The sequence below is a fragment of the Melozone crissalis genome, unplaced genomic scaffold (genome assembly GCF_028551555.1).
Source record: "Melozone crissalis strain CALT ecotype California unplaced genomic scaffold, PUWL_Pcris_2 ptg000027l_1, whole genome shotgun sequence".
Classification (NCBI taxonomy): domain Eukaryota; kingdom Metazoa; phylum Chordata; class Aves; order Passeriformes; family Passerellidae; genus Melozone; species Melozone crissalis.
The window spans coordinates 18,787,883-18,813,699 of NW_026535805.1; the positions used below are offsets into that span (position 1 = coordinate 18,787,883).

The 25,817-nt window shown below is 41.5% G+C and overlaps 1 protein-coding gene across 1 annotated transcript in view; it reads left to right on the forward strand.

Annotated features, from left to right (window-relative positions):
- The first annotated feature begins 315 nt into the window (after positions 1-315).
- The window catches only part of LTBP1 (latent transforming growth factor beta binding protein 1), a 187,314-nt gene continuing 161,812 nt past the window's right edge, over positions 316-25,817 (forward strand). Inside the window, exons 1-3 of the mRNA XM_054279239.1 lie at positions 316-770; positions 1,164-1,234; positions 15,470-15,758. Of these exons, the coding sequence (XP_054135214.1) occupies positions 316-770; positions 1,164-1,234; positions 15,470-15,758 (815 nt within the window). The remainder of the gene's footprint in view (positions 771-1,163; positions 1,235-15,469; positions 15,759-25,817) is intronic.

A 25,817-nucleotide genomic window follows, 5' to 3' on the forward strand; every position in this document is an offset into this window, starting at 1 on the left:
GCTGCTCCTCCTCCATTCCCGCTCCGGCTCGCAGCTCGGCTCGCACCCGCCGCTTCCTTTCTTCCAACGATGTTTTCCTGCTCTACGGGGCGAAGTGTTTGCTGAACTTTCCCAACAGTTTGGGGGGCGGGCGGGAGGATCCTGAGGCTTTTTTCCTCCTCCGCCCCGCCCGGAGCAGGTTGGGGGGCAGCGAGCGGAGGAGGGATCCGCGCCGCGGGCGCAGGTCGCACGCACCCCCGCGTCCTTTGGAGGAGAGGAAACCCTTGCGCCACGGCTCTGCGAAGTTCGCCGGCTGTAGGGATTCCCGCTGTGGAAATGGGTCGGATCAGATGGGGCTTTCTCCTCCTCCTCCTCGCTGCCTGGGCGCTTTTGTCACCAGGGCTCGCAGCTTCCGAAAAGGGCAGGCTAAGGAGGATCACGTACGTCCTGCAGCCCGGCCGGGGCAGCTCCTCTGCCAGCCGGCAGCAGCGCCCGACCCTCCTCGGGGGGGAGCAGCAGCAGCAGCAGCGCACGTTCAATGTGCAGCTGAACACGCGCTACGGCGGCGGCCCCCCGGAGCGGACCCGGCGGATGAGCAAGCCGGGCAGCGCCGCCGTCCAGCTCCGCTTGGGCCCCGCCGGCCAGGTCCACCCCAACTCCGCCGCTCACGCCTCCTCCTTCGCCAAGCCGGCCCGCTTCAGCCCGCGGCTCAAGGCGCCGCCGGGCCCCCACGGCAACAGCAGCGCCGCCGTGCCCCTCCGCCAGAAGCACCAGCTGCCGCCGCGGCCGGGGTAAGGCGCCCTTCCGTCCCGCACGTCCCCCGCTCCACACCGCAGCTCCCGACCACCGGCAGCATCCCGGCCGCTGTCGCCCCTCTGGGAGGGGGGAGAGGGCGGGGGGCTGTCCCGGGCTCCGGGGGCACCGCGGCGTTACCTGCCCGGCCCGGCCCGGCGCCCCGGAGCACCCGCGGCACGTGGGGCCGGGCGCGGGGCCAGCTCCCTTATCCCGGGAATCCGCGGCCGGCCCGGCCCGGCCCGGCCCGGCGTGAGGCGTCGAGTTCAGTCGGGAGGGTTCGTTCTTCCCGCCTTTTGTGTCCCCGGCCCAGCGCCCGCCCCGCGGCCCGGCTCGGCGTGGGGAGCGGGGCTGCCCCGCCGGACACTGGTCCTTGTTTGCTGTTCCCGCAGGGTCAATGTGTGCGGGGGGCAGTGCTGCCACGGCTGGAGCAAGGCCACGGGCTCCCAGCGCTGCATCAAACGTGAGTAGAGTGCCGGCGGGGAGGGGCGTGGGGCTGGAGATGTGGTGGGACCTGAGGGGACCAGGCTGGCACCTGGCGGGGTGGTGGGGGCTGGCATCGTCTGTGGGCAAAGAGGTGCTGGCTGAGCTACAGAACCCACGGAACAGACCTGAGACTCTTTCCATCCTTAAATCCTTCCTTCCTAACCTTCACCTTTGCTGAAGGGTGAATAGTGGGTGTCTCTTGCGTTTATTTGTAGCACAGTGACATTGTTGGAGAGAGTTTTGTGGAGGCTTTGTATGTGTGAGCATCCCCTCCCCATCAGTTCTTGGTTTTTAGGAGTCTTTAGAATGGGGGGGCTTAAGATGGTAAAGAATATACCAGAGGAGCACAGGTGGGGAGCAAGGAATTGCCATCTACCCACCCTGTCCCTTCCCCAGTATGACACGTGAATGGTCCCGTGTGTTACCACACGGAATTTTTGAAGGGCTGAACAACATGAAACAAGTGAGTTTGGCGACGGTAGAGTGATGTACCTTTACTGAGGTAACTAAAAACACATAATAGGTGCAAAAAATAGCACTGATTGAGCCAGTCCTGCTATGCTCCTGTTGTTCTTTCTAATGGGAAAGCAGAAGAATTTCTGCTACTTTAGGCAAGACTCAGAATGATTGCTAGTGGCTAAACTGGAGTGATGTCATGAGGTCAGGAAAGACTGGAAGGGCATATGTCTTCAGGAAACGCCTGTGAGTCTCAGTGAGATTGGGCAGATCTGGGAGTATTACTGTAGTTCAGCAGGACAGATTGCTGTCCCTGAGAGAGCTGGAGTAAACACTGCTTTCGAGATTTTTTTTTTTCCCCCAATGGCTTTTGTCCCTGTGTGGGATTTTTCACAATAGGGAGCAATCACTTTTGTAATCCTGACTAAGGTCAAGTACCTTTGACCTGCATGGACCTGTTGCTAAGAAGCAAAGACTTTATGACAGTAGTTAAAGACAAAACCTCACCTACTAATTTAGACATGTATTTAAGATATGCTTCTAAATTAACATTTTCAAACACATGCTGCTGTGTTAGGTTAGTCACATTTGCTTAACACCTTACAAGTACTAGAATGTTTTCCTTCAGCTTACAGTGGTATTTTGAGGCTAACTGCAGAGCTTAATAAAAGCCTACCTTAGCTTAAAGACTAATAAAAAAAATAAACCTCTTAGTAATTTCAGGACATTAAGTGAAACATGTATTTTAGCTGTGCTATTGTCAACCAATTTTATTTTCACTATTTTGAACAAAACTCAAACAATGTTTTGGTTTTTTTCTTAATGTCTTTTTCTCTGTCTTCTAGTAACTTTCATTTCCAGGCAACTTTTTTGTTTGTAAATTAGGTCATTTTCTTTGCTTTTTGTCCTTTATGGTTTGTCTTTTTCATTTATCTGTTTATCACTTATCTTTTCTTTTTTATTGCCTTTTATTTTTAGACCCTTCAGTAAGGACCAAGACCGACAGTTGGATTTTTATGTGATAGCTGTGTAGAATTTAATTTAAATCCATTAATTACTTGGCTAGTTCTTACAGTTACTGCAGGAATGGAGTAGCAGAGACAAAGTTAAAAGAAAGAAAGGTGGGACGATTTTCTCATTTTGTGCCTCTGATATTAGGTTCTCCATAGCATTAAATATTCTTATTCCCTGCTCTGATGCTTCTCTAATTCCTCCTAGCAGTGGTATAATACACTTGGCTTGGATTTGCTCAGTTTCACCCCTCTCTTGGCAGGCCAAGGGAAGCACTGAATGTACTGAAGTTGTCTGTTTTGTAACTTAGGCAAACCATGAGATAGCATTGACTTGATTCAGCTCACAGTCATAAAAGCCAGATATCACCTTTTCTGGAAGCTCCTGATGTTCCTTTCAGAAGAAAAGAAAATTATAACTGAACAACAGTTAACTCCTTTGTTTCTTGTAAAATTATAAGTGAGTTTTTAAAATTCAGATAGCAAGCTCTGTTGGTTGTGAGCGCCTTATTGCAGCAGTGGATTAACTGTGCCACAGATGCTGGCACACCTGAGCTGACTTGATGCAAAGTTGGTTTGATTCTGTCAGGGTTTATTAGTTCAGGCTCAGTATCACTTTAATAAGCTATTTAGTCTCTAGGGCCAGATCTTATTCTTTTGCATGGTGCAAAGCCTGAGTTAATAAACCCCAGACCCATACTGGCTCTTTCCAGAGCCAACTTCCATTTGTCTGCATCATGCTTCCAGAACCAGAGTGCTGAGAGCCAGCTCTGATCAGCGAGGTTTATTAGCTCAGGTGTAATCCCAGGCAGGAACAAGCAGCATGTGTTTCTGCTCTGCTGCACCTGTGTGAATAAGCCTGCCTGGAACCCTCAGCAAGAGGGGGTGAAGGGCAGAGGTCTGTTCTTGCAGCCAGGCTGCCTTCCCTTTGCTTTGCCTTGCTGGGTGGTGTTTGCCAGCCCTGCTTTCTCACGCGGGAGGCTCTGGCTGCCGTTCCCTCGGGTGACTTCTGTCCCAGCAGTCTGGCTGGGAGCAGTGGCAGCCACGTCCCTTTTCCCTCAGCAGCAGCCACAGGAGGTGTTTGAAATGTCTCTGTGCAGGTCAGAGGGCAGCATCTGGATGGAGGAGGCAAGGGAACTTTGTAAGTACTTTTATTTAAACTTTAGTCTGGAGCTGAACTGCCTGTTGTGTTTACATTTGTTCATGTTCCCTTGGAAGCCTGACAGTCCTCAGAAGGTGAACTTCTGTCTTTCTGTGAACTGTGTGAGAGTGCCTACCATATCCAATTTAGACATGTAGGGTTTCCCCCTCTCTGTCCCTAATATTTCAGTTTTACGTTGTAAAGTTTTAAGAACTTTTTTCAAACTCAGAGTGACTTAAATTATGAAGAGCTGCATCATTCTAATTAAAAAGATTAAATGATAACACTCAGCGTTAGAAGTATTCAGAATTGCTTTATGCTGGGCATATGATGCCTAACAATCAAAACCAACCTTTTTGAAGCTTTCAGAACATCCACCTTTGGGTAAAGACAAAGGTGGGAAAAATTGAACCACAACAGTAAACATCTTGGAAAGTCAGAAGCACGTGAAAATGTTTAGGACAAGGATTGTCTTCCAGTTGTAGTTATCATAGATTATAATCTGTGCAAGTGCAGTAATGAGATACCACTGAGGCTGGAGACACCATGTTTTGTTAGTACTTGTTGCATAACAGAGCTTTTTAGAAACATGAATTAGCTCTGTAACATGTCTCTAAGGCAAGTAAAGCTTAGAGAGTGGGGTTTTTATTATTTCATTTGTGGAAATTAAACCATAGGTTAGATGTGGTCTTAGACAAGTTACAACAACTGTCAGGAAGGGCTGTGCTGGAAATCTGGAGTTCCCACCACCCAAATGTGTGTTTATCCTGTTGAAATCTGTTGTCTCTGACTTCATTACTTACTACTAAACTTCTGTTATATAAAACTACTTCTACAAAATTTGCTCTTCTGCTTGTTCTGGTTTTGTTTGCTTAATGGTACAAGGAGCTGTTTTTCATGTTGGGAATGTAAGAGAAAATTGCATCTTGTATGGAGAATCTGATATCTTAAAAAGATAAATGAGAAGAACCACCTTGTAGTAGTAGTAGTAAACCCCTTGTAAAATGTATAATATGTTTTGTCTGGAGTATTAATAGCAGTTGTTTGTGAGTGACCTCAGTGAAACTGGATGGTTAAAAAAATGGAAGGTGCCTGCAGTTTTTAATGGCATGAGTTCCTTACTGCAAAGGTGTAAGAAAGGCTCATAGGGCAAAGAGGTCAGGAAGTGGGTTTTGGAGGAACACGTTCAGAATAAATTTCCTATAGGGAGATAAATTACTGTCTTTGTAGAACCCAGGTGTGCCATCATTGTCATCTAAGATTAAAAGGGTATTAAGTCTTTCTTAGCTAAAGGTATTGTGTGTTTGCAAGCATGTATTCCATGCATAGGGCTAGTACTTTGGTGTTTTAACTGGACTGAATTCTATGAGTTTGATCATGAGCTGTCTGTCATGTCCTTGGGCACTTTGGGAAGGTCATCAGAAAATAAGCAGTCTGTTGGCTTTTTTTTTGTATTAAAAGATTATCTTGAAAATTCTCTTTTAAGAAAGACTGCCTGACTCAATGTTAAATCAAGACTTAGAGAGGTTTAATTTATTTTTCAGAATAGGAAAATACACAACAGTAGATGCTTGCTGCTGTAGAGGCAGGAGACTAGAAAGCTGTGTGAATACTTGCCCCGAGGAAGGGTCCCCTTGTTCAGTTTCTGAATTCGCTTGGCCTCTGCCTGTGCCCTGCTGTTCGGTTTGAGCCACCTCCTCCTAAAGTTCCAGAGTTGCACTTCTGGCTGTGGCTGAGTAAGCATGCTCCAGCTTTGTGTCTCCTTCAGGACGTGGCACCTGACAGTGTGACCAGGGGCTCCAGATCACCGGCATGGAGCGTGCCCTAAGATGCTTCCAACTTGTGCTTCTGAATTTCTTGGGGAACGTGAGGGAAAGATTGCATGCTTAGGTCTTGTCCTGGAATAGGGTTAGGATCCAAACCTGGAAACTTAGAAATATATGTGAGTCCTCCAGTTTAGATGTAAAACTCTGGATCACAAAACATTTTAGTATGATTTGCTTGGAATCTCTTTTTGTGCTTTCAGTTCAGCTCCTAGAAAGGGATATTCAGGAGAGCTGTTCTTTTCATCATTGGAACTGAGTACTTCAAATGTTTGCAGCTGTGCTTCTTGGTGGTTTTCTGGTCACAACCAGTTCCTGAGGCTTGTGCTTAATCAGTTTTGTGGCTTTGAGTTTTACCAAGTTCTGTTTATTTACGTTGTGTATACAAAGCCTAACTATAACATACTGTCCCCAAATGTTGTTTCTTCTCATTCTAAGACCATCATCTCAGTAAAAGCAATACCAATCTCCTTCAAATTATGTCTAAATCAAAATTTAATATCTGAGTTTTAAAGAGACAAACTACTTTGACCCATGTGACTGACCTATACGTTAGTCCTTTTTGATCTATCTATCCTTTGATGTGGTTTTTAAACAATTCAGAGTTGAAAAACCGAATGTTTGAGAAGCTTGGTTTTGCCTTTGCTGTGCTTGCTACTGTAATATGTAAATAAAACTTTTGTATTTCGTGAACGGGAAATGGGCTTTCATAGTGGGAAAGCGCTTGTTAGGCCTTGGTAGTAATTCTTCTCTGCTTTATTTTTTACTTACTGCACTTGGGAAGGGGATGGAATGACAGGGTCCAAATTCTTGTAGCCTTTGTACATTAGCATTAGCATGGAGCAGATCTATAGACAAAAAACCCTTTGGGTTTGATGACCTGAGGCCCAGGGCATGTGTGTTTCAGGGCTTAGTGCTTTATTTGGAGCAAGGTGTAGTCCGGTCTTGTGGAATGAACACCAATATGAGGCTGAAATACATTAGGTGTGTTCTTGGAGTGCTCACGTTTTGAGTTTTCCTTTTTATTATTTAGATATATTTTTTTCTTTGCATCTTAAAAGAAATAGAGTGCACACACCTGAAGATGGTCCCGCAACACAAACCAAACCTCTGTAAGTGCAGTTGGTACGACAGCTTCAGGAGAGGCTGAACCGAACCAGCAGAAATGCAGACTTTGAGCACAGTGTCTGTCTCCTGGCCATGGTTGGCAGCCAACCTCCCTCCTGTGAGACCCAGCTGTGAAAGAGCTGTGAGAAATGGGGGAGCTGTTAGCTGCTGCCACCTCTACACATGACCATGCCATGTGGCATTCCCTCATTTTGGTGAGGAAACTTAAGTCCGCAATTAGTATGAAGTGAAACCTACCCAGCCTTCTCTTTGTGAGACACTGGGGACTTTACTGGAAACAAGCTCATAATGGTACATGGTCTGTTTCATACAAATACTACAAGTGTGTATAGAATTAAGACAGAACCAAAAAAAAAAACAGAAAAAAGAGAATCTTAAAAGAAACTTGTCAAGATGTTGTGCTCTCACGCTGGAGCAGATGGCAGATTGATAGTGAACTTGTTCAGCTCATTGCAGCAGTTAGTGTTAGCAAAAGAAGCAAGACCTGCAGTAAAATTGTGGTAAATCTACAGTGGATAAAAAGTCCTGAACGCTTCCCTTGTTGATAGAGAATCAGAATGAACACAGAAAACTGAAGTGTTTTGGTTTTATATTGTTTCCCTCCCTTTCAGTTTGTTGGCTGTTTGTTTTCAGTGTGTAACTTGGAAGTGGAGAAGAAAGCTGTGTATATGCCAGGGAAAGCTGTGGTTCATCCCTCAGTTGTGCCCTGCCTGGTTCTGCATGTGTGTAGGAACAAAATGATGTATTGACACAGATGTGATGCTTTGATACTCACAGGAGTAGTCTTACACCTCTCTCCTTACAGCTTCTCTTCCTGAGCATGGAGAAGGGAGGAGCTGGAGGGAAGCATGTTCCCTCACCTCCTGTCCTGCAAAGTGGCTTTGTGGTTTGGGATCAGTGAGCCTCCCAACCTTGGGGACAGCCGGGCTGTAGCGAGGTGTGGGGTTCTGCTCTCTGTGAGGCCTGGAGAAAACGCAGCCTTCACCTCGAAGGGCTGCTTGTGCCAACTGATCCTGCCTTAAAGGAAGCTTGGATTGCCTGGGAGCTCTAGGATTTGTGGAGGGTAGATGAAAAGGGGCACACACCTCCCTAAACTGTCTCCCTGTTCAAACTCGGGAGTACTGGGTGTTAACAGATTATTGATGGTTTGGGTAGCCAAATCAGTCCATGCTCTGTAGCTGATGTTAGCTGTTGGACTGATGTTGGGCTGGGTTTGAGGTTTCTTTAGTTGGCTTTTTGTTCTGCCTTTAAAACTGGCAGTACTTATGTAGCCTAGTTTATTCCTAGAAAATAGACCCTGTGCATTGACTCAAGAAAGCAAGCAAATCCTTAGCATTTCTCCACATCCGTGACTGCACACACAGGGGAAAGAAACATTTTACATTTAGTAAGGGCAAGATGTTCATTTAAATACAGAGCTAAAAATAGGTCTGCTTGGGCATGTTCTTTTTTTTTGTGAAGTGCAGATAGTAATCCCTGCATGTGGGAAATTGTTTTGTGTCCTATGGCAAGATTTGGTTTTTTTTATAATTGAGGTCAGGTTTTTATTATCCCTAGGTGGCAGTTTAGGCCTGGAATTTCAGAGAAGTTCAACCGAATTGTGCACTCGTATTGAGAATTGGTTGAATTTAGGGAAAACTTCATTGTACTTACTGGTTTGCTACTCTACTGTAATTAATAGTTTTTTTCTCTAGTATTTCTCTTTTTTGTAACACTTCAGTTGTCTGAATCCTGCATGCAGTTAAATATTTCCAGTTGCTTTTTTACTGAGCTTGTCTTAGTTTGTTCAGTTTCCTGCAAATTTATGATGAAGGATTTTGTAACAAAATAAGTAAGCGCTGTACTGAGAAATGTTAAGAGAATTAAAAAGGATTGCATACTGGAGTGTTAACCACTCAAGCAACAAAAACATGTGAATCTGCTGGTTGCCTTGGCTTAGTCCATTCTGCAATGAACAATTTTTATTTTTATTTGTGGGCACTGGAATGATCAAGGGATTTGTAGCATATGAAATGTTTGTCTTGTCAGAATATGCGTAGTTATGATCTCCGATAATTAAATACTTTAAAATGCCTCTCAGATTGTACGGTCTTAAATATTTATATTATATCAACTCCAGTAAACACAACATGAATGAAAATGCCAAGTATGAAACAGTGTGTTATATTCTTGCTGCTGATAGAATAATGCATCCTTTTGCTGAAGTTAAGCTTTTGAAGTATTTGAGTAGAGTTGCTATTCAATTCTGCTGAGTCTTGGCATTCAGAGATTATACAATGGAGATACATAGAATAAAATATTAGTAAAGTACATTATGTTGCCATTAGGTTAAGAGAGAAACTGATTTTTTATGTGTTTATTTTGAAAGAAATATGTATACTAAAAGCATTGTTTTTTGTTTCCCTCCCTTCCTGGAGGTCATGTTTACATGCCATTGTGGGAATGAATCTGATGGTTTGAAGTGGACAGCAAAGAATTCCAACACGTGCTTTCATTTGAAATATATTTAGGGAAAGAATTCCTTAAGACCATACAGTTATGATAAAAACAAGTTCCTGTGTAGAAAGACACAGATGGTTGCAATACTACCTCCATTAGTTGTATAGAGGTCATACAGGTTTTCTGCAGTTAATGTAATTTCTTAGGATTGTATAAAAGTAATTTCAGCTCTTTTTTTAAAATAAAATGGTTTTACAACAAGGTTGTATGACCCTTGGTTGCTAATCCCTCTCTCCTTCATTCTCAATGAATGTTTAGAATTTTTGGGTATATTTCTGGTAAACTTTTCAATTTTTGAAACCTCTTTGGTGTGAGATACCCAGATAGAGAACTAGATCCCCAGAAAAACATTAGCTTCAGTGAACTTTTAGGTTTCTAGACTCCAGTTGCATCCTCAGTCCTGACAATGACTTGATACTTAAAAGGGTGTTCAGAGTAAAAGCAAATAATTAAGTGGTGAGCTAAGCAGTAGTCTAGTTCAGAGAACAGGAAATTCTATAAAAACATTGCTCTTCTTCAGGATGTCAGCACCACATTCAGATTTTTCTGAGGCACACTGAAATATGCCTCTTTGCTTTCAGAACCCACAACTTTTTGCCTTCCAAGGAAAGCACTTCACTGCTTTTCTTCTGGAATCAGTGGGGGATCATCACTGTGTCTTTCAACCCAGCAGGAGTTAAAGGTGCCTTTGTATCACAGCTTTTTGTTTAGGATGTGCACTCAACCAAGATGAGCTTTGGTTTGGTTTCCTTGTGTGCTTGAGGAGTAAAAATCTTGCATTCATGCAAGAAGGCATATTTGTTATGCCTTTAACAGTGTTCCTATCTTGCATGTAAGAAAACTTGAAAACTCTGCCCTCAGCACAGACGTATCCATGTCATAGTGTTGGTTTTTCGCCTTTCTGTAAACTTCATGCATGCATCATTTCTCAACCATTTTGTGCTGGAGTCTGACACAGCTCTATGCTTAAATCCTCTTTCCAATTGCTGTATTTTCTATTATTTGCCCTCTGGCATGTATTGTGCCTGACAGGATTTACACACTCCTGTGGGAGAAGTTGATACATACTGTGCCAATGTGCACGGTGGTGAAATTTGTTTAAACTGCTGGTGAACTGCTATGTGCTCAAGAGGAGAAAAAAAAGGTAAATTTCACGTGGAAAAAGAAAGAAACATGGTAGATGGGTGCATTAGAAATGGCATAAGACTCACAACACTGTTATAGCCAATTGTGTTGAACTATTAGAAGTTCAGGAGTGACATTGAAAAAAGTCTGTGGTCATTTAAGTACAAACCAACAGCAGTTGCTTTTTAAAGGAAGGAAGCTTGTTAAAGGAAGGTGGGGCTGAAGCTAAAAGGCTAGAAACTTGGGTGCAGAAAACTTTTGGGATACTTAAATTTGTTTTGTGAGTTTCTCACTCAAAAATATATTTTTGTGATTTTCTATTCTCCACAGGGAAATAAACTTGTAAGTATGTTGTTACTTTTGAGAAGGTGAAAAGAAGTGATTAGCATAGGAATGAGATTGTAATGATCTTAATCCAAGAATGAGCATTAGTTTAATATTACTTTAATAGAAACATTGTTAGGACAAGTGGAGTCGGTTATACTTGTATTTTGATTCATTTGAAGGGAAAAATATAAATTTTTATCTAAATTCCTTCCATAAATGACAGCATTTTATGCTTACTGATTCCAAATAATAAATTATACTTGATTTGGAATGTATTGAAACTAATTGCATTCTGTATATGTAGAAGTTTTAAAATATTTATGTGGTTTGAAACTACTATAAATCTTTTGTTTTAGGTCTTACTTCTGCAAATATTTATATGCACTTTAGCTGTAATAACATGAGCACATGGACTGAAAAGTGTGTATGTATAGATCAGTCCCAAACCAACATAAGGTATTTCGGAAGGGGTGTGTATAAACCTAATGTTAATGTTATTTTCCCCTAGCTTTTCTGAAGGGATATCACAAGTACAACCATGCTGGGCCCGATATGCATTTGTCAAAGCCAGTAGTTGTCTGTCTGAGAGAGTGGTGAGCAGTGGTTGATTAGGGAAAGATGTATTACAGGGGTGAACATTTTGGGATACAGTTTTGGGTTTTCTGTGACTTAGGTACTTCTGAAGCAAATGTGTCACTTGACTTTATTTTTAGTAGATACAGATTACGTGGTCTTAAAACATTAACCAACCCAAGGCAATCCTGGTTCCTTCCCCGCTGTATTGGGTCTGGCTGAGCTGGGGCTGTGCTTTGCATTGGTACCTGGAAAGGTGCTGGTAACACTCCAGGCTTTTGACTACTGCTGAGCAGCCCTGGCACAGCACCAGCAATGATTCCCAACATTCCCTTCCCCCCATCAGTATGCTGGAGGTGGACAAGGCCCTGGGAGGGGACGCAACCGGGACAGCTGACCCAAACTGACCAAAGGGGGATATTGCTTACCATATGACATCAGCTCAAATAGAAAAGCTAAGGAAAGGTGAAGAAACAGAGGGCATTTGTTATTTACAAAGCTTGCCTTCTGATGCAACCCCTATGCATGCTGAAGCCCTGCTTCCTGGGAAGTGGCTGAACATCACTTGATGATGGGAAGTAAAGAATAAGCCTGTTTTTTTCTCTTTACTTGGGTGCCCACAAACCTCTTCTTTAGTAAACTGCCTTATCTCAACCTATGAGTTGTTTTTGATCTTATTTTCTTTCCCCTGTGTAGCTGGGGACTGATAGAGCAGCTCAGTGGACACCTGGCATCCAGCCCAGGTCAACCTCACCACAAAGCATACTTCTGGAAAGTGAGGGAAGGTTGGCTATGTTGTCTATGCCTGGCCTTTCAATGTGGCCAACTTCCATGGCACAGCAAGTTTTGGATGTTGCAGCGAAGTAGCTCAAAGAGCAGATCTGTCAACCTCTGACAGAAAAATCTGTGGAGACTTATTAAGCAAAAAACCAGCACTCTTGCTCAGGAAGTTGCTGAGCCTCTAATTCATAAAAGCTGTAGTGGTATAAATTTTTATTGTGTCTCACCCTGTCCTTAAGCACCCACCTTAGTAATGGAGGGAGAATACTCCACTTAAATGGATCTTTAATCTGACCCACTAAGCTTAGTCTCATTATTTGCATCTTTGCCAAGCTCCATTTTGAATTTCCGGTCATGACCTCCCTGAATTGAATAGGATGAAGTCAATTGCCTTTAACAGCAGTATATTGGCCTGCTTTTCAGTTTTGAACTTAATACTTCCACGCTGCAGGTTTTGGAACCTTAGCTTTGTGGAAAATTCTGGTGTTTTCAGTTTTATGGGCCATTATTGTTGTCTTCAAGCAAAATAATTAGGTCATTCATTTGGCACACTACAGCTGTCTTGAACATTTTAGAAACTAAACTGCTGTATTATGTCAATTAAAATGTTCATTTTAATTCTTTCCTAAAATGTGATCTTTTATCCAGTTTTGTGATCTTCTATTATGCAACATTAATGAAGGACCTCAGTCAAAAGGTTCATTGCTGTGAAGATTTAATGGGTGGGGTTTTCAACCTGTTGTCACTGGTCTTACAACATAGTTGCTGGATCTCCTGATGGTTCTTTCGTTAAAGGCCAGTTAGAGTAATGCAGTTTGTCCTGCAGAACATTTGCTTCGTGTACGTGTAATGTGTTTCAGGGTTTACTTTACTATCAGTGAAGTAACAGCGTTCAAGTCTGTGTGGGCAAAAAAGATGAGGTAATTTCAAAACAGGTTCTGTTTTTAGCTTTATAGTTTTAAATTCACTGCAGCCTTCACCTTAATCAGTAGAAACTCAAGGTTTTGTAGGCTTCTGAAGTACAAATTTGGTTCTTAACTACAGGAAAAGGAGTTGCAGTCTTTCCAGGGTTGTCTTTTGTGTATGTATACAGTGTTACTTCACTTTTGGGAGGAGATATGCCATAATCAGTGTCCTAGCAGATTGAGTATTTTTTCGTACTGACTTTTGGTGTGGTCTTCTTAGCTTACTTCTGTGTTGAGTCATTGGTTTTTAAATATTTTCTTGAGAAACTTAGAGGTTAATATAGGCACATGTCCATAAATCTCCACAAATATATGAATGCTTTCTTAATGTAAAAATGGGACTTTTGAAAGTACTGCTTTTTAAAAAGAATTTTTTCTAAAGCACTCTCAACTGGGCCCAAATTCTTTACTGTGATTTTTGCACATTTCGCACTGATGACCCAGGTGATGGGGTCACTCTTCTGGTCTTAAGAGTCTCTCCAAAGCCAGTGAAATTTAATTCGAATTTCAGGCTCCTGAATTTATTTTCCACTATATGATTTATTTCAGTCATGTGCATATAGTTGAATTTTCATTGTTTCTAGCAAAATCTAAGTTTTAAAATAAGGCACAGGGAAGACTTGGCTTATCTATTACAGCATATGCTTGTTGCAAATCTCCTCTCAAGTTTTCAGTGAAAATGGTCTTCAGTCTTCCAGTAAAGATGAGACAGAGTCTCAAAAATAAACCAGTAGAGGTGAGCAAATGATACTTTTGTGTTGCCAAGGAGGTGTATAATATGCAGTTAAGTAGCCTAGCTAAATATATGAGAAAGAAGAGAACTTTCACATGGAGGGGAAAAGTGTAAGTGAAAAAACCTCATGCAAAACTCAGGTTTAAGTTGCAGGGCAATTCTGGTGCTGTGTGCAGTTGGTATATATGATACATTTGCCTGTGGGTAAAATAGGCCTCCAAACTAACACAGTCCTATTCTAATGAGTTAATTCATATATATTCTTGTGCACTTAATTTATTTTTACATATAGAAGAATGTATTAGAACATTAGAACTTGATTGAAGTGTCAAGTACTCTGTTTGGGCCAGCGTTGTGGACTGATTTTTGTTCAGTTGGATGTATCTGAATATGGTGCAGAATCCCGTGTTATAGTTCAAGATATTATCTTAGCTATTCTAGTAAAAAAATTATCACCTGGCATGTACTTTTGTTGATGTTAAAAGGTCATTAAAAATATTAAAAATTTGCTTAGTTTGTAGGAACAAAGTAGCTCAGCCATGTTTTTTTGTTATACATGCTTCATTGTATACTATCTTTAATGTGAATAATGAAATTTTTTTTTGCTTTAATATTAAGTTGTGTCCTTTAGATAAGATAATTAATTTGTTTTGCCATCTTTATGTGATGCAAATTTCAGTATCCAAAATAAATCCTCAAGGTAGACATGCCTTTGCAGTATTATGTATATTTATAGTCAGCAGTTGCTTTTGCTTTTCTTCCTCCCTCCTTCCATTTTTTGGATGGGATTTGCTGCTCCTCCAAGTTTCTTGTTCATTCAGAGTGGAGTTGGTACTGCATTATCTGGGTGTACAAGCTGGGTGTGGAGTCTAGGCTGGTTATTCAGACTCCCTCTGTAGTCACTAGGTAGAGCAAGGCAAGGCAGTGTAATGAATCCTCTCTGAAGGCCAAGTGTGTTTTAAAAAATCTGATCCCTTTTCACTGATGGCACAAAGAACCTATAGAAGCTGGTCTGGGATAATCACAAGCACCTGTCTGTTTCTTCCTAGGTGTAGCAAAGTCTTGGTGGCAGCAGCTCCCATCTCCTGTGTTCTTACAGTGGGGTGGGTTACTGCAGGGAATGTCGTTTGGGTTTTAGAGGGGGAGGGGTTGAATTGCTTCACATCTCTCTGCCATGTTTTGGTGATCTATAATGTGGCTGTAGGGATTCATTCTAGATACCTATGCAGCATCTGATTTTAAAATAGTGGTAAAATGAATCCCAGCCTGGATCAGTAGTAGAATTCTGTACCTGTGTGGTATTGTTTCATCAGATGCAGTTTGGATTTTTAAAGTATGAGGAGGAGGGGTGCTGAGCAGAAAGGAGGAACATTTGAAATAATGCTGTATTTCATGATTTAAGTAGTGCATTTCCTAGTTTTTAGATCCAGCATTTTACTCTTTGAAGTTGTTAAAATGCTGTGCGTGTCTGCTGTGCTAGAAATCAGTAAAAGCTGTACCAACTTGCATATTGCATTTTGTGGAGCTTAGCAATGTTGCTCTCTCCTACTCCAGTTCACATTAACAATTAATGCCTTTTTTTATTGTGGGGAGGGTTTGCATTTTCCTTCCTGCTTTGTTTCACAGGTACTTTTTAAAATGTCTTTCCTCAGCGAACTGTGCACCACCGTGCCAAAATGGAGGGATGTGCCTGCGACCCCAGCTTTGTGTGTGCAAACCAGGAACAAAAGGGAGCTCCTGCGAGGATACAGGCGTGCAAGACACATCTTCCCCTGCAGGCCGGAGCCCCGCTGTTCCCCCGTGGCCCATACCCCAGCAGGCTGCCCAGCAAACCTTCTCCCAGAAGGTGCAGGTCCCACCCAAGGCTGGCCCCATGGCTCAGATGGCATTCACAATCAAGCAGAAGCCTCCTGTTGGATTAACTCAGCAAATGCAACCACAGTAAGTGTTTTCTTTGTTCTCAAAGAAGTTCAGTATGTCAGATTTATACAGCGTTGTTCCTTGCAAATGTTTTCAAAAAATCATACTTGGAAACTGTCACAGATTTTTTGAAACAGCTTCTTGTTTTAACTGTAAGATTTCAGTGGATGCTTAGACTGTTATTACTTATGAGCCAGATTTCCTTACCTGAAGAGAATAAGATATCGGTCCCATGATATCAGTCAGCTTCTGTTTTCCTTAGAATGATACTGCTGCACTAGTTTTGGAGGAATTATTCCTAATTTACACCCATGACCTTTTGAGTTTATCCTAGAACAAAGTCTGACATGGAGTTCTGACACATTGTGTAACTGAGGAGAGTAAGATTTGGTGCTTCTGTTTGGGTTTCTTCTATTTGCATTATGTTTTCTCTTTTAATTAGAAGTGTGTGTGTCTGTGCTACAATGAATATTTCTACTTGCTTGTGTTTGAGGTTCAGGATTGTATCTGACTGCCATAAACAGCGAGGAAACCCCCATCTTGTTAGACAATTTTTTCTCTGCCTCTTTAGTAGCTGGTGACTTAGCCAGCCTTTGATATTATTTCTCTGAGCTTTAAGTACTTAATGTGAGTCTGAAATTTCTCTAATTGTACTGTTGTTTTTATTGATGTGTGCAACCTTAATTTATTTCAAGACCCCATTTGATATGGGGGGAGGAAGGGTCACAGGAGGGTGGTAATCAAGTGGAATGTGAGCAGTTTTAGGTGTTTTCACCTAAAACTGCTGCTGTCCTTCCACTTTCAGGTGAAGACAGTGACAAAAGGTGTTTCTGTCCTGTAAGAGGTGTTGCTTTTGGAGAGATTGCTTTTGCTTTTAGGGAAGGTGTCTTGCTTCTAGTCTACAGAGCAAGATAATCAAGGACTAGGAAATAAATTGTGTTTTCCTGTGTTTTCCATTCTCAAAACTGTAAAAATGAATGTGGAAGGGTGGTGTGTGATTATAGAGTTCTGCACCTGAGTCATCATAGGCTCCTGACAACAAAGTGCCACTTCCTTTCCAAAGCTACATTTGAGAGCAGAGATCATTGGACACTCCCAGTGTTATTTGTTGTCTCATAACCCCTTTATAAGGTTTTTTCCCCCTCCTAAACACTCTAATTCTTTGTACTAACTGTGGATCAATCTACAAGCTCAACTAGGTTCCTACATGTCTTCTGTAATAAGAGAAATTTACATTAATTCCTTTGGAGTTCTAAGCCATAAGCCAGTGTCTTCTTTGAGAAGGTAGCACTCTGAGAGCTTTAGGAACAAATGCATCCACAGTCTTGAAAAACAGAGAAATTGCCACCAGTTTTAGTATTTCCCCATACTTCGAGTCCAGTTCTGTTCCTCCCAGTGAAGTAAGGTTTATTGAAGTGACTAATATGAAGGGGAAATTTCCAGTAAAACCATCAGGCTTTTTTCCTGTTCCTTCCTCTCCAGACCAGCTGGACTCATCACCTGGTGTCTCTGCTTGGCCCCATAAAGAGCTGTGCAACAGATCAGTACAAAAGGCCAGACAATTCCTGCCTTGTCAGATTCCCGTAGAATATACTTTCTTTTTTCTCCCTCCCTCTACACAAAAATATTCTCAAGAATTTTTCTTTCTGTTGCAATAAAGGCCAGTTGTCGAAATTGGGTAGTAAAATATACTTAAAAAAATAAGGAGGGGGGGAAGAAAGATAAAATAATGTAATTTGTTCTTGCCTGAAAAAAAGAATTGTCATCTTTTAAGCACTCTAAAACTGTACTTGGAAGGTTTGTGGCAGTGTGAAGAAAAGGCTTACTTTCCTGGGATAATGTCAGGGATAAAGGGCTCTGTGGAAAAAAAAAAAAAAAAAAAAAAGAAGATAAGTTGATATTTTTCTCTGCTACTATGATAGTTGTTGGGCTGTGATGCTCCAAGTATTTCTAGATAATACCTATAGCATTTTATGCTTCACTGAAATCTCTTTACCTGCTTGCATGAGACATCATCACAGATGCAGAGGAAGCAACTTCAGACTGACAAAGCCAGTCACCTGTTACCTGCTATCCAGAGTGCCTCTGCATGCTCCCATGTGCAGTGGGCTTTGTTGCTCATGTGAGCCTTCTCAGCCTAGGATTTTCTTACAACTGTAGAGAGACTTATTCAGGTAGAACTGTTATTCTTTGAGATCACATGAAGCTGAGTCTCCTTCAGTCAGCTTAATATTGGCATGGGAAAATGGGAAACTGAGTCTCTGGAGTCCTGAGAATGCCAGCCTACAACCTTGGCTGAAGGTGTCGGAGCTGGAGAGGAAAAGGACTGCACAAACCAAAGCTGTTCTATCAAGTGCTGCAGAAGGTGGATGCTTAGATACAGCTGATGAAATGAGTGCCAGTGATAGTTCCCATGGATGACTATTAGGACAATTTACAGGGCTGCAAGATCCTTCTGAGGTCAGGTCTCTAACACTGAGAGGGGTGGACAGACTAGTTCCTGTTTCAGTTCCTTTTTGGAGATGTTGTGGTCTTGTGTGTTGTGTGAGACTGCCCAAAAACTTTTGGAATGGCTTTTCCTGTTCCCGCTCCTGGAAAGTGGAGTCATCCACACTGTCAGTGTGGTGGGTGTGCTGATCTGGACACTGCTGCTGTGCAGTCAAGGACTGGACTGGTGAGAGCCAGGGCAGAACCCAACCTGGAATACCTAAATTAGCTCCTAGAGGAGCTAATTTAGGTATTCCAGGTTGTCTCTACAGAGCTTCTGTTTTGCCATTCTCTGACAATTTTTTTCTGTTTTATATAGCAATGCAACTTTTCCAACACATCAAGATGTGTTCCTGTATGCTTTCTTAGGATTACGGTGGCAATGATATTTAGGAAAGCAGGGAATTCATTTATTTCTTTCCAGATATCTTTTTTTGAAGAATAAGGTGCTGAACAGAAGGAGAGCTGGAGAGAGATTAATTTCCTGGAATATCCTGGGTTCAGCACGTCTGTCATAGCTGTGCTCTGAAGATGGATATACTGTCAGGTACAAGGTCTTGCCTCAGAAAAATGTTAGCAGAAGGTATAGATGGCTGTAATTGAAAACAAGTGGTGTTTCAGAAACAAAAATCTGCTTCTTATTGGAACCTGTAGGGAATTCTGATCTCAGTAACAGGCATGCTTTGTGGGCCTGAATTCCTGTGATAGCTCTCCAGTAACTCTGGGTGTTCCTTTCACATCTCGTGTTCTCACTTGTTGGCAGCAGGATAGCTCCAACAACTTGATTTTGTGCATTTCCCATCTGTGTGAGCAGAACTTTTTTTATGAAGGGATCTTTCTAGTACAGTTTTGGAAATGATCACCAGAAAGAGTACAGAATCAACCAACTGGAGCTCAGTAGCACACTGAGGTGTCACAGCATTGCTCCTTCAGCCTCCTTTGGAGGGAGGCGGTGACGACATGTGAAAATCTGCTTTAATGTCGGACAAAACAAAGCTCATCAAAGGAGTGGTGAGCACGCACACTCCAGGTGACAGATTTGGACTTACTGGTGTGCCTTATGTGCCCAGAAATCTCTGCTGAGGGGTCCCTTCCAAACCTGTGCTCCTGGGTCACTGGCTCTAGTCCCATGCTGTGACAGGCAGATGTATTGCCTGCTAATTTTAGTCAGCCTATCAGCTGATGTCGTAAAGCTGTTTTTTGACTTCTGTTTCAAGATGTAGTATTTTTTTCAGTTTAAACTATTTTTTCCCAATTTTAACTAGTTGATGGAATATCAGTGTGAATTTAGATTGGAAAAAGCATGCCTGAAAGAAAAACTGGACAAACTGTTGTGACCCTGCTGAAATCAACAACATAGGACAGTCATAATGGAAAACTGAATACCTACTTGGTATAATATATAATTGTAAGTTAAATGTTTACATATATATTTCAAATCTGTAGAGATTATTGACTTTCAATTGTGCAAACTCCTATAGTCTGAGGATCACAGTCAAGTATAAGAGACTGCTCTTTTGGCTATTTCTTCTCTTGCAAACCAGTTGTTTTTTTGTATCTTTGACTGCATGTAGTTTATTTTTTAGAACTTCTGGTTCTGAAGATTGGTTAATATGATGATGTATCAGGTGATGATCTAAAAAAGATTATAACAGGCTTTTTGAAGCTAGTGTGGCAGTAGGATCTGGAAGACATCCTTTTCCACCATTATTATGATAGTTTTGTACTAAAGATGTACAGAGCAAGAAAAACTCTTTATTTACAAGAGCCCTCCACTTGAGCTTAAGTGTGGAGTCCATTTGAAAATAATTTATGGAAGCTCTTGATCATATTGAACTTCTGTCCAAAAAGACCTTGACTGACTTTTTTTAAGGAAACCTTTTTTAAGAACAGCAGAGATAAAACTTAGTTTGGAAGTATGAAGCAATTGGATGCACCCTTTGCTCAGCCTCCTCTGCAGATTCTCAAGAGGCAGTTGTAGATCTCAGTATCATCCCCTTGGGCTATTCTTTTTTTTTAAGAAATGAGAAATCTTTCTCCTCTTATGTTGTGAGTCCATTCTCTGACAGTCTTGGTGGCCCTCTGCTGGCCTTGCTCCACTGTGCTGCTGTCTTGATTTGGGGAGTCCAAAACTGGTCACAGTATTTGAGATGTTGTTTCACGAGTGCATGATGGAGGCAGTAATCACTCCCTTGACCTGTGTGACTGTGCTGCTGCCCAGTATGAGATTGGCACTATTCATGTGAGGATATGCTGCTGACACCTGTTCAACTCATCCACCACCCTACTTTTTGTAGGGCTGCTTTCCAGCCATTTTTGTGCCGAATCTTGCACAGAGATACAACCATGGATTGCCCCCTGGTGCTTCAGAGCTTTGGTCAATAAGTCGTGGGCTTCTGGTTCTGCCCTCCTAGAGCCCAGTGGCAGAGCTGTTTGAGCTTGTATTGACACCGTGTGTTACTGTTCACAGACTGAAAATTTAGCTGTAGTGGTCAGAGGTGAGATTTTCCCAGCAGTTCTTGAGCTCACTGCTTTGTGTCAGGGAGATGAAAAACTGGTGTTCTGTCTGCAGGTTATGCTGACGTCTGCATCCCTTCAGTATAGACTTCTAACATGTAATGAACTCATGCTGTGCTTGTCTTAGGATTGCTAGCACAAGGTGGCTCCAGGGAGAATCAGGAAAGTAACTTCTACATTGTGCTCTTTGGGGTGGATTCTGAGATGCCTTTTGCACAGTGTTTTCAAAAGATACTTGCTGCAGGGAAGCACATTGTACCCTATTAGCCATCAACTTATTTATGTTCTTCCAAATTGTAAAGCGTTTGTAGAGAGTTTGTAAAGTTTGTAAGACTTGTAAAGAGTTTATGCAGATCAGTTGTCCATGTTATCCTGTAAGGCACATTCCTTTTGAGAATATCAGTGTACACTTCCCTCTCACAATCCCAGCAACTTGAACACACTCCATGAAGTAAAGTTAACTTTTAATTAACTTGTCATTAAATCTTGGGGTTTTTTGGAATGCTGCTGGAATATGTTTATGCTCCTCTATGTCAATACAGCAAAAAGAGACAGTGATTTAGGCAAATTCCTTGTGTGTGGAGATCATTGTCTCACTTTCAAGGCACTGCTTTTCAGGAAAAAAAATTGCCTCTAAGCTGCACTGGTGCTGTCAGCTCAGTTGAAAGGCAGACAGCAAGCCACCATTTCAAGCCATAGCATTTTTAATTTTTTTTTCTAATTTAAAAACATATGTGCCTGACCATTCAGTGTTTGAATGCATAGGTGAAGAGGGCTTTAATGAGGAGCTCTTAATGTTACTTGTTACTATGTTCAGTATGGGCTGTTTTCTTCCCAAGTGGCTTTTTCTGGTTGTGGTTTGGCTTTTTGGTTTGTTTTGCTTTTTTTTTTTTTTTTTTTTTTTTTTTTTTTTTTTTGTAACTATTGGAACTTAAACTATTTATCATCAAACAATTATGTCAGGAGATGTTGGGAAACTATCAGAAGAACTTCTTTCCAGGGGCTTGGTGAGACTGAAGGAGCACAGCTTTTCTTGGAGAGCATGACAGTGTGTTTTCAGTTTCACAAAAATATATTTGTATTGTTAAAGTTTGATTTGATATATTGCTGTTGTGTCATTCACAACATTGTGGCATTTGGTACCTTTTGTGTTAATAAGGTCTCTCTGTTAGCAAGTGTGTTTGATGGTAAAACAATTATGCAACAATTTTACACCTAACTGAGACTTTTTTAGCCAAACAGATAAAAGTAACCCATTCAGGTTACTCTAAGCAAGCTACTGTGCTACAGCAATGATTATGGGGTGTGGCTCAAATAAAATCAATGCTGCAAATAGCCGTTTTCCCTGCTGCAAATGGGAATAGTTTTCATGTGGTTTTTCATTCCCTTCTTTAGAACTGTGAATAGAGTTCAGTAGCTTGATTTGGAAAACTGTCTCCTGTGAATACACATCTGTACCTTTAACTTGCAAAGGAAGAAAAACAATGTGAGAATAATGATCAAATGATCACTGAACCAGAGACATTTTCCTCTGTTTCAGGTATTTTGAACTTGAAAATGTTTGTAGATATCTTCAGTCTTTGTGTCATAAATCTTGCTGAATATTTTATCTAAAGCCCTTTAAATTATTAGCCCTTCCAATTATTAGCTGCTCCTATTAGCTGATTTATAGATCTTGTGTATCAATATAATTTTTGGTATTGTTTTAACTTCCAGTCACTATTGAGACTCAGTTGTCAATGACCTTATTAAAGAAATAACAAAGACACAAAGAAGCCCTCTTCAGGGATTTTACTTAGTCTTATCTGCTACACTGGCAAAATGCTCACCAAATGGATTAACAATCTTCATTAAGATGATGGAGACTGGCCTTGGACAAAGGCAGATGTATCTTCAGGCACATGTATCAGACAGTGTCCTAATCAGTCTGTCTGATTAATTACAAATGCCTCATTGATTTCATTGTTACGAATAGTCTGCTCTGCTCATGACTTAGGAACCCTGAGAGACATGTATTTCATCTCCAGTGAACTTACTTTCTTCAGTGCTAGTCCAGGTACTTCACTGTGAAGCAGTTTCTACTTTACCCAAGCTCCATAAAGCGTACCTGTGCCATGTACTTCAATCAATTCTGCCCAGGAATCCAAAATTACTGTTTTATACAAAGTGTAATCAGTTGCTAATCTAACCGCTTCTAAGGAGTTTATTGCCCATGTTGTGTTGTGCTGAAGTTTAGGGGTTACTGTTCATCAGTACCTGTTGAGACTGGTATTTCTTTTTTGTGTAACTGGTGAAGAGCACTAGGCAGATGGAGCAAGTGGCTCTTCTCCTGGTGTTATTGTTCAAGTACACGTTGAGACTCTGTAACCAGCCAGCGGTCTATTAGGGGGTCTCGGCAGTAGATCCTTGTTTGTTTCCCATTAATCTCACTTTCCCTGAATTAGCCCTGAGAGCTGTCCTGGACAGCCAGAATGTGAACTGTTGGCTACTTTCAGTGTGCAGCACAGTGTTGTTTCTGAAGATAAGTCTGCAGGTGTGCCCAGAAGTTTTGGAGGCAGCTGAATTATGACTACTTGACGCTGAGTTAAGCAACTTCCTCCACTAAGCAGAGAACCTGTTGTTGCTCAGAAATTACTTTTTCTATGTGATATACTAGGAAAATTAATACCTTTGGAGTAATAGCTCAACAAAGCATTGTAGTTACTGAAGAGAATTTCTCTGTACTTGAAAACATAACAAAACATCATTTCTGATGCTGAGACATGAAGTTTGTAGAACAAATAAAGTATCTGCAATAAGCCAATGTTTGCTACAGCCCTGTTTTTTACTAGTGTAGTCTATAGATTTGAAAATATCTCCTCCAGATGTGTACAGAAATATATCTTTTCTGATAGACTTTATCTATTGTATTTTTTTTTTAAGTTTAAAGTACTGTCTTTAAAACTTACCATGCAGCTGGGGAACAGACTTTATTAAAGCCTCTAGCACCACTGGAGGATATTAACAGGAATTCTTTGTCAGCTTGGATCCTGTTAGAAATTATGTTTCAGTCTAGTCAGGGATTTTTTAAGTGGTTTTATAGAAAAGACTGCTTTTGGATATTCCACGTGCTGCTTTTGTATTTTTTGTTTCATTAAAGAAACTGAAGATACAGTTCTCTATGTTCTTTGTCAAGAAAAGAGATTTTGTGAAAAGGAGATAATATTAGTACATACTATTATGTCATTGGGCAGTAGGTGGCAAGCTTTGCTTTTCCTTCTACTTAAGGTTTATTTTCATGTTGCAGAATGCCAGAATTTTTAGAGGAGTGGTTTAAATTCACTGGATGATGTCATTTATTGGCAGCACATTTCTTTAACAATCTCTTTTGTTCATTGTGGATAATTGTCTTGCTGTTGAATACTGAAGGAAAGCCTCTTTTCAAATGATGGATGCAAATCAAGAAGTGTGAGCTCTGTTGCATTGTCTCATGACTTCTGTGGGCAGATTACTAATAGACATTATACAAATGAGGTGAAGTCACAGTCAATCTGAAACTATTTGGGTTCTTCCTGTTCAATTCTGTTGTGGACTGCAGTTACAGCTAGGGGCAAGGGGGAGCAACACCCACTTTTAGTACAATATTTTCCTGTATTCTATCCCTGTAACTAGTTAATCTAAAGAAAAAATAATAGAATATTTATTTGTCTTTCTTATGATGTGTCATGTCCTGTTCTGGTCTGTGTGCTCACACCCTCCCTTTCATTCCCCCTGAATTGCTGTAGCTGTCCTCACAAACTCAGCCTGCTCTGCCATGTGTTGGATTCAGCATGGGGACAATAAAACAGCAGCAAACTGTCCAGCTAAAGCCAAGGTTGTGTGGAAAGGGCAATGCTGGAGTGCTTGTCTTTAAGAACTTCTCTTGGGGGTGACTGCTCAGACTTCTTGCCTTGAGCAGATGGCCTGGCAGCTGATGAATTAGTGATCAGCTCTGTATCTTTACCAAGGATACCAGGGATATAGAACCTCTGCTCCTATGCTGTTCATCTCAGCTGTTTTCCAACTTAGACATTCTAAGCTGGTCTCTAGAACAATTTTTACTCATTAGCCAAGTTAATTATTTAAGTGTCCGCATAATGAATGAGCTAGAGTTCTTCTTGCTTTGCTATTGAAGTTCTGGGGAAGTTTGTTCTGGATTAAAAATTTTACATGTCTCTCTTTCTCAGTCACTCCATCCTAGGTGCACTTTATAATAATTGCTCTGAGGAAGATCAGCTGTTTTGGATATCCTTGATCCCAAACATCAACACAGTCATTAAATTATGCCATTCTAGACATTCTAAAACAGTAATTAACATTTTCCTCTTATTATGGTAGGGCATTCTGCAAGGAGAGGTCTCCTCATGTACATAGACGTTCCATATGAATTTACATTTTCACTGCTGAAGCTTTGTGTCTTCGCAAAGGAGGACAATTCCTAATGAAGATCAGAACTGTTTGGGGACTGGTAATGCAGACCTGAGCTGTCAGTTGAGGCCATGGTTAATTTCATTGCTGCAGGAGCACTAGGCTGAAAGGATCTTTGGCATCCAGTATTGGTAAATTGAGACCAGTGTTTTGAGATCCTGATACTGTGGTTAACTCTCACTTCTGTAGCCTTTGGCAGTGCTGTGATCTGTGTGTGCTAGAACAAAAACTGGTTCAAAGGTAGTTACTCATCTCTTTGTGCTGCCAGGCACTGAGTCAGCCCTCAAGAGCACCTCCATTCATCATTCTGGGGAAATGTAGTCATCGGGCTGCAGGAGCTGAAGTCACTGTTCGGTTCAGACGGCTGGTCTCCCTCAGGGCTGGCATCATTCGTGTTGGCAGAGAACGTGGAGATGATTTTTTGATTACAGTAATGTCAATCTTGTCTTGGTGTCCTTTTTGAACACTGCTAGTGCGCATTTTAGTGCTAATCCATTAAGCGAACAGATACTTTGTTGTTACCTCTGTTGGACTGGCTACTTTCTATTAATTGGGTTGTAGTAGACTTGGGTCTACACACTATGGCCTTAAGTGTGGTGTACAAGGCAGAAGCCCCTGTGGCTATTACAA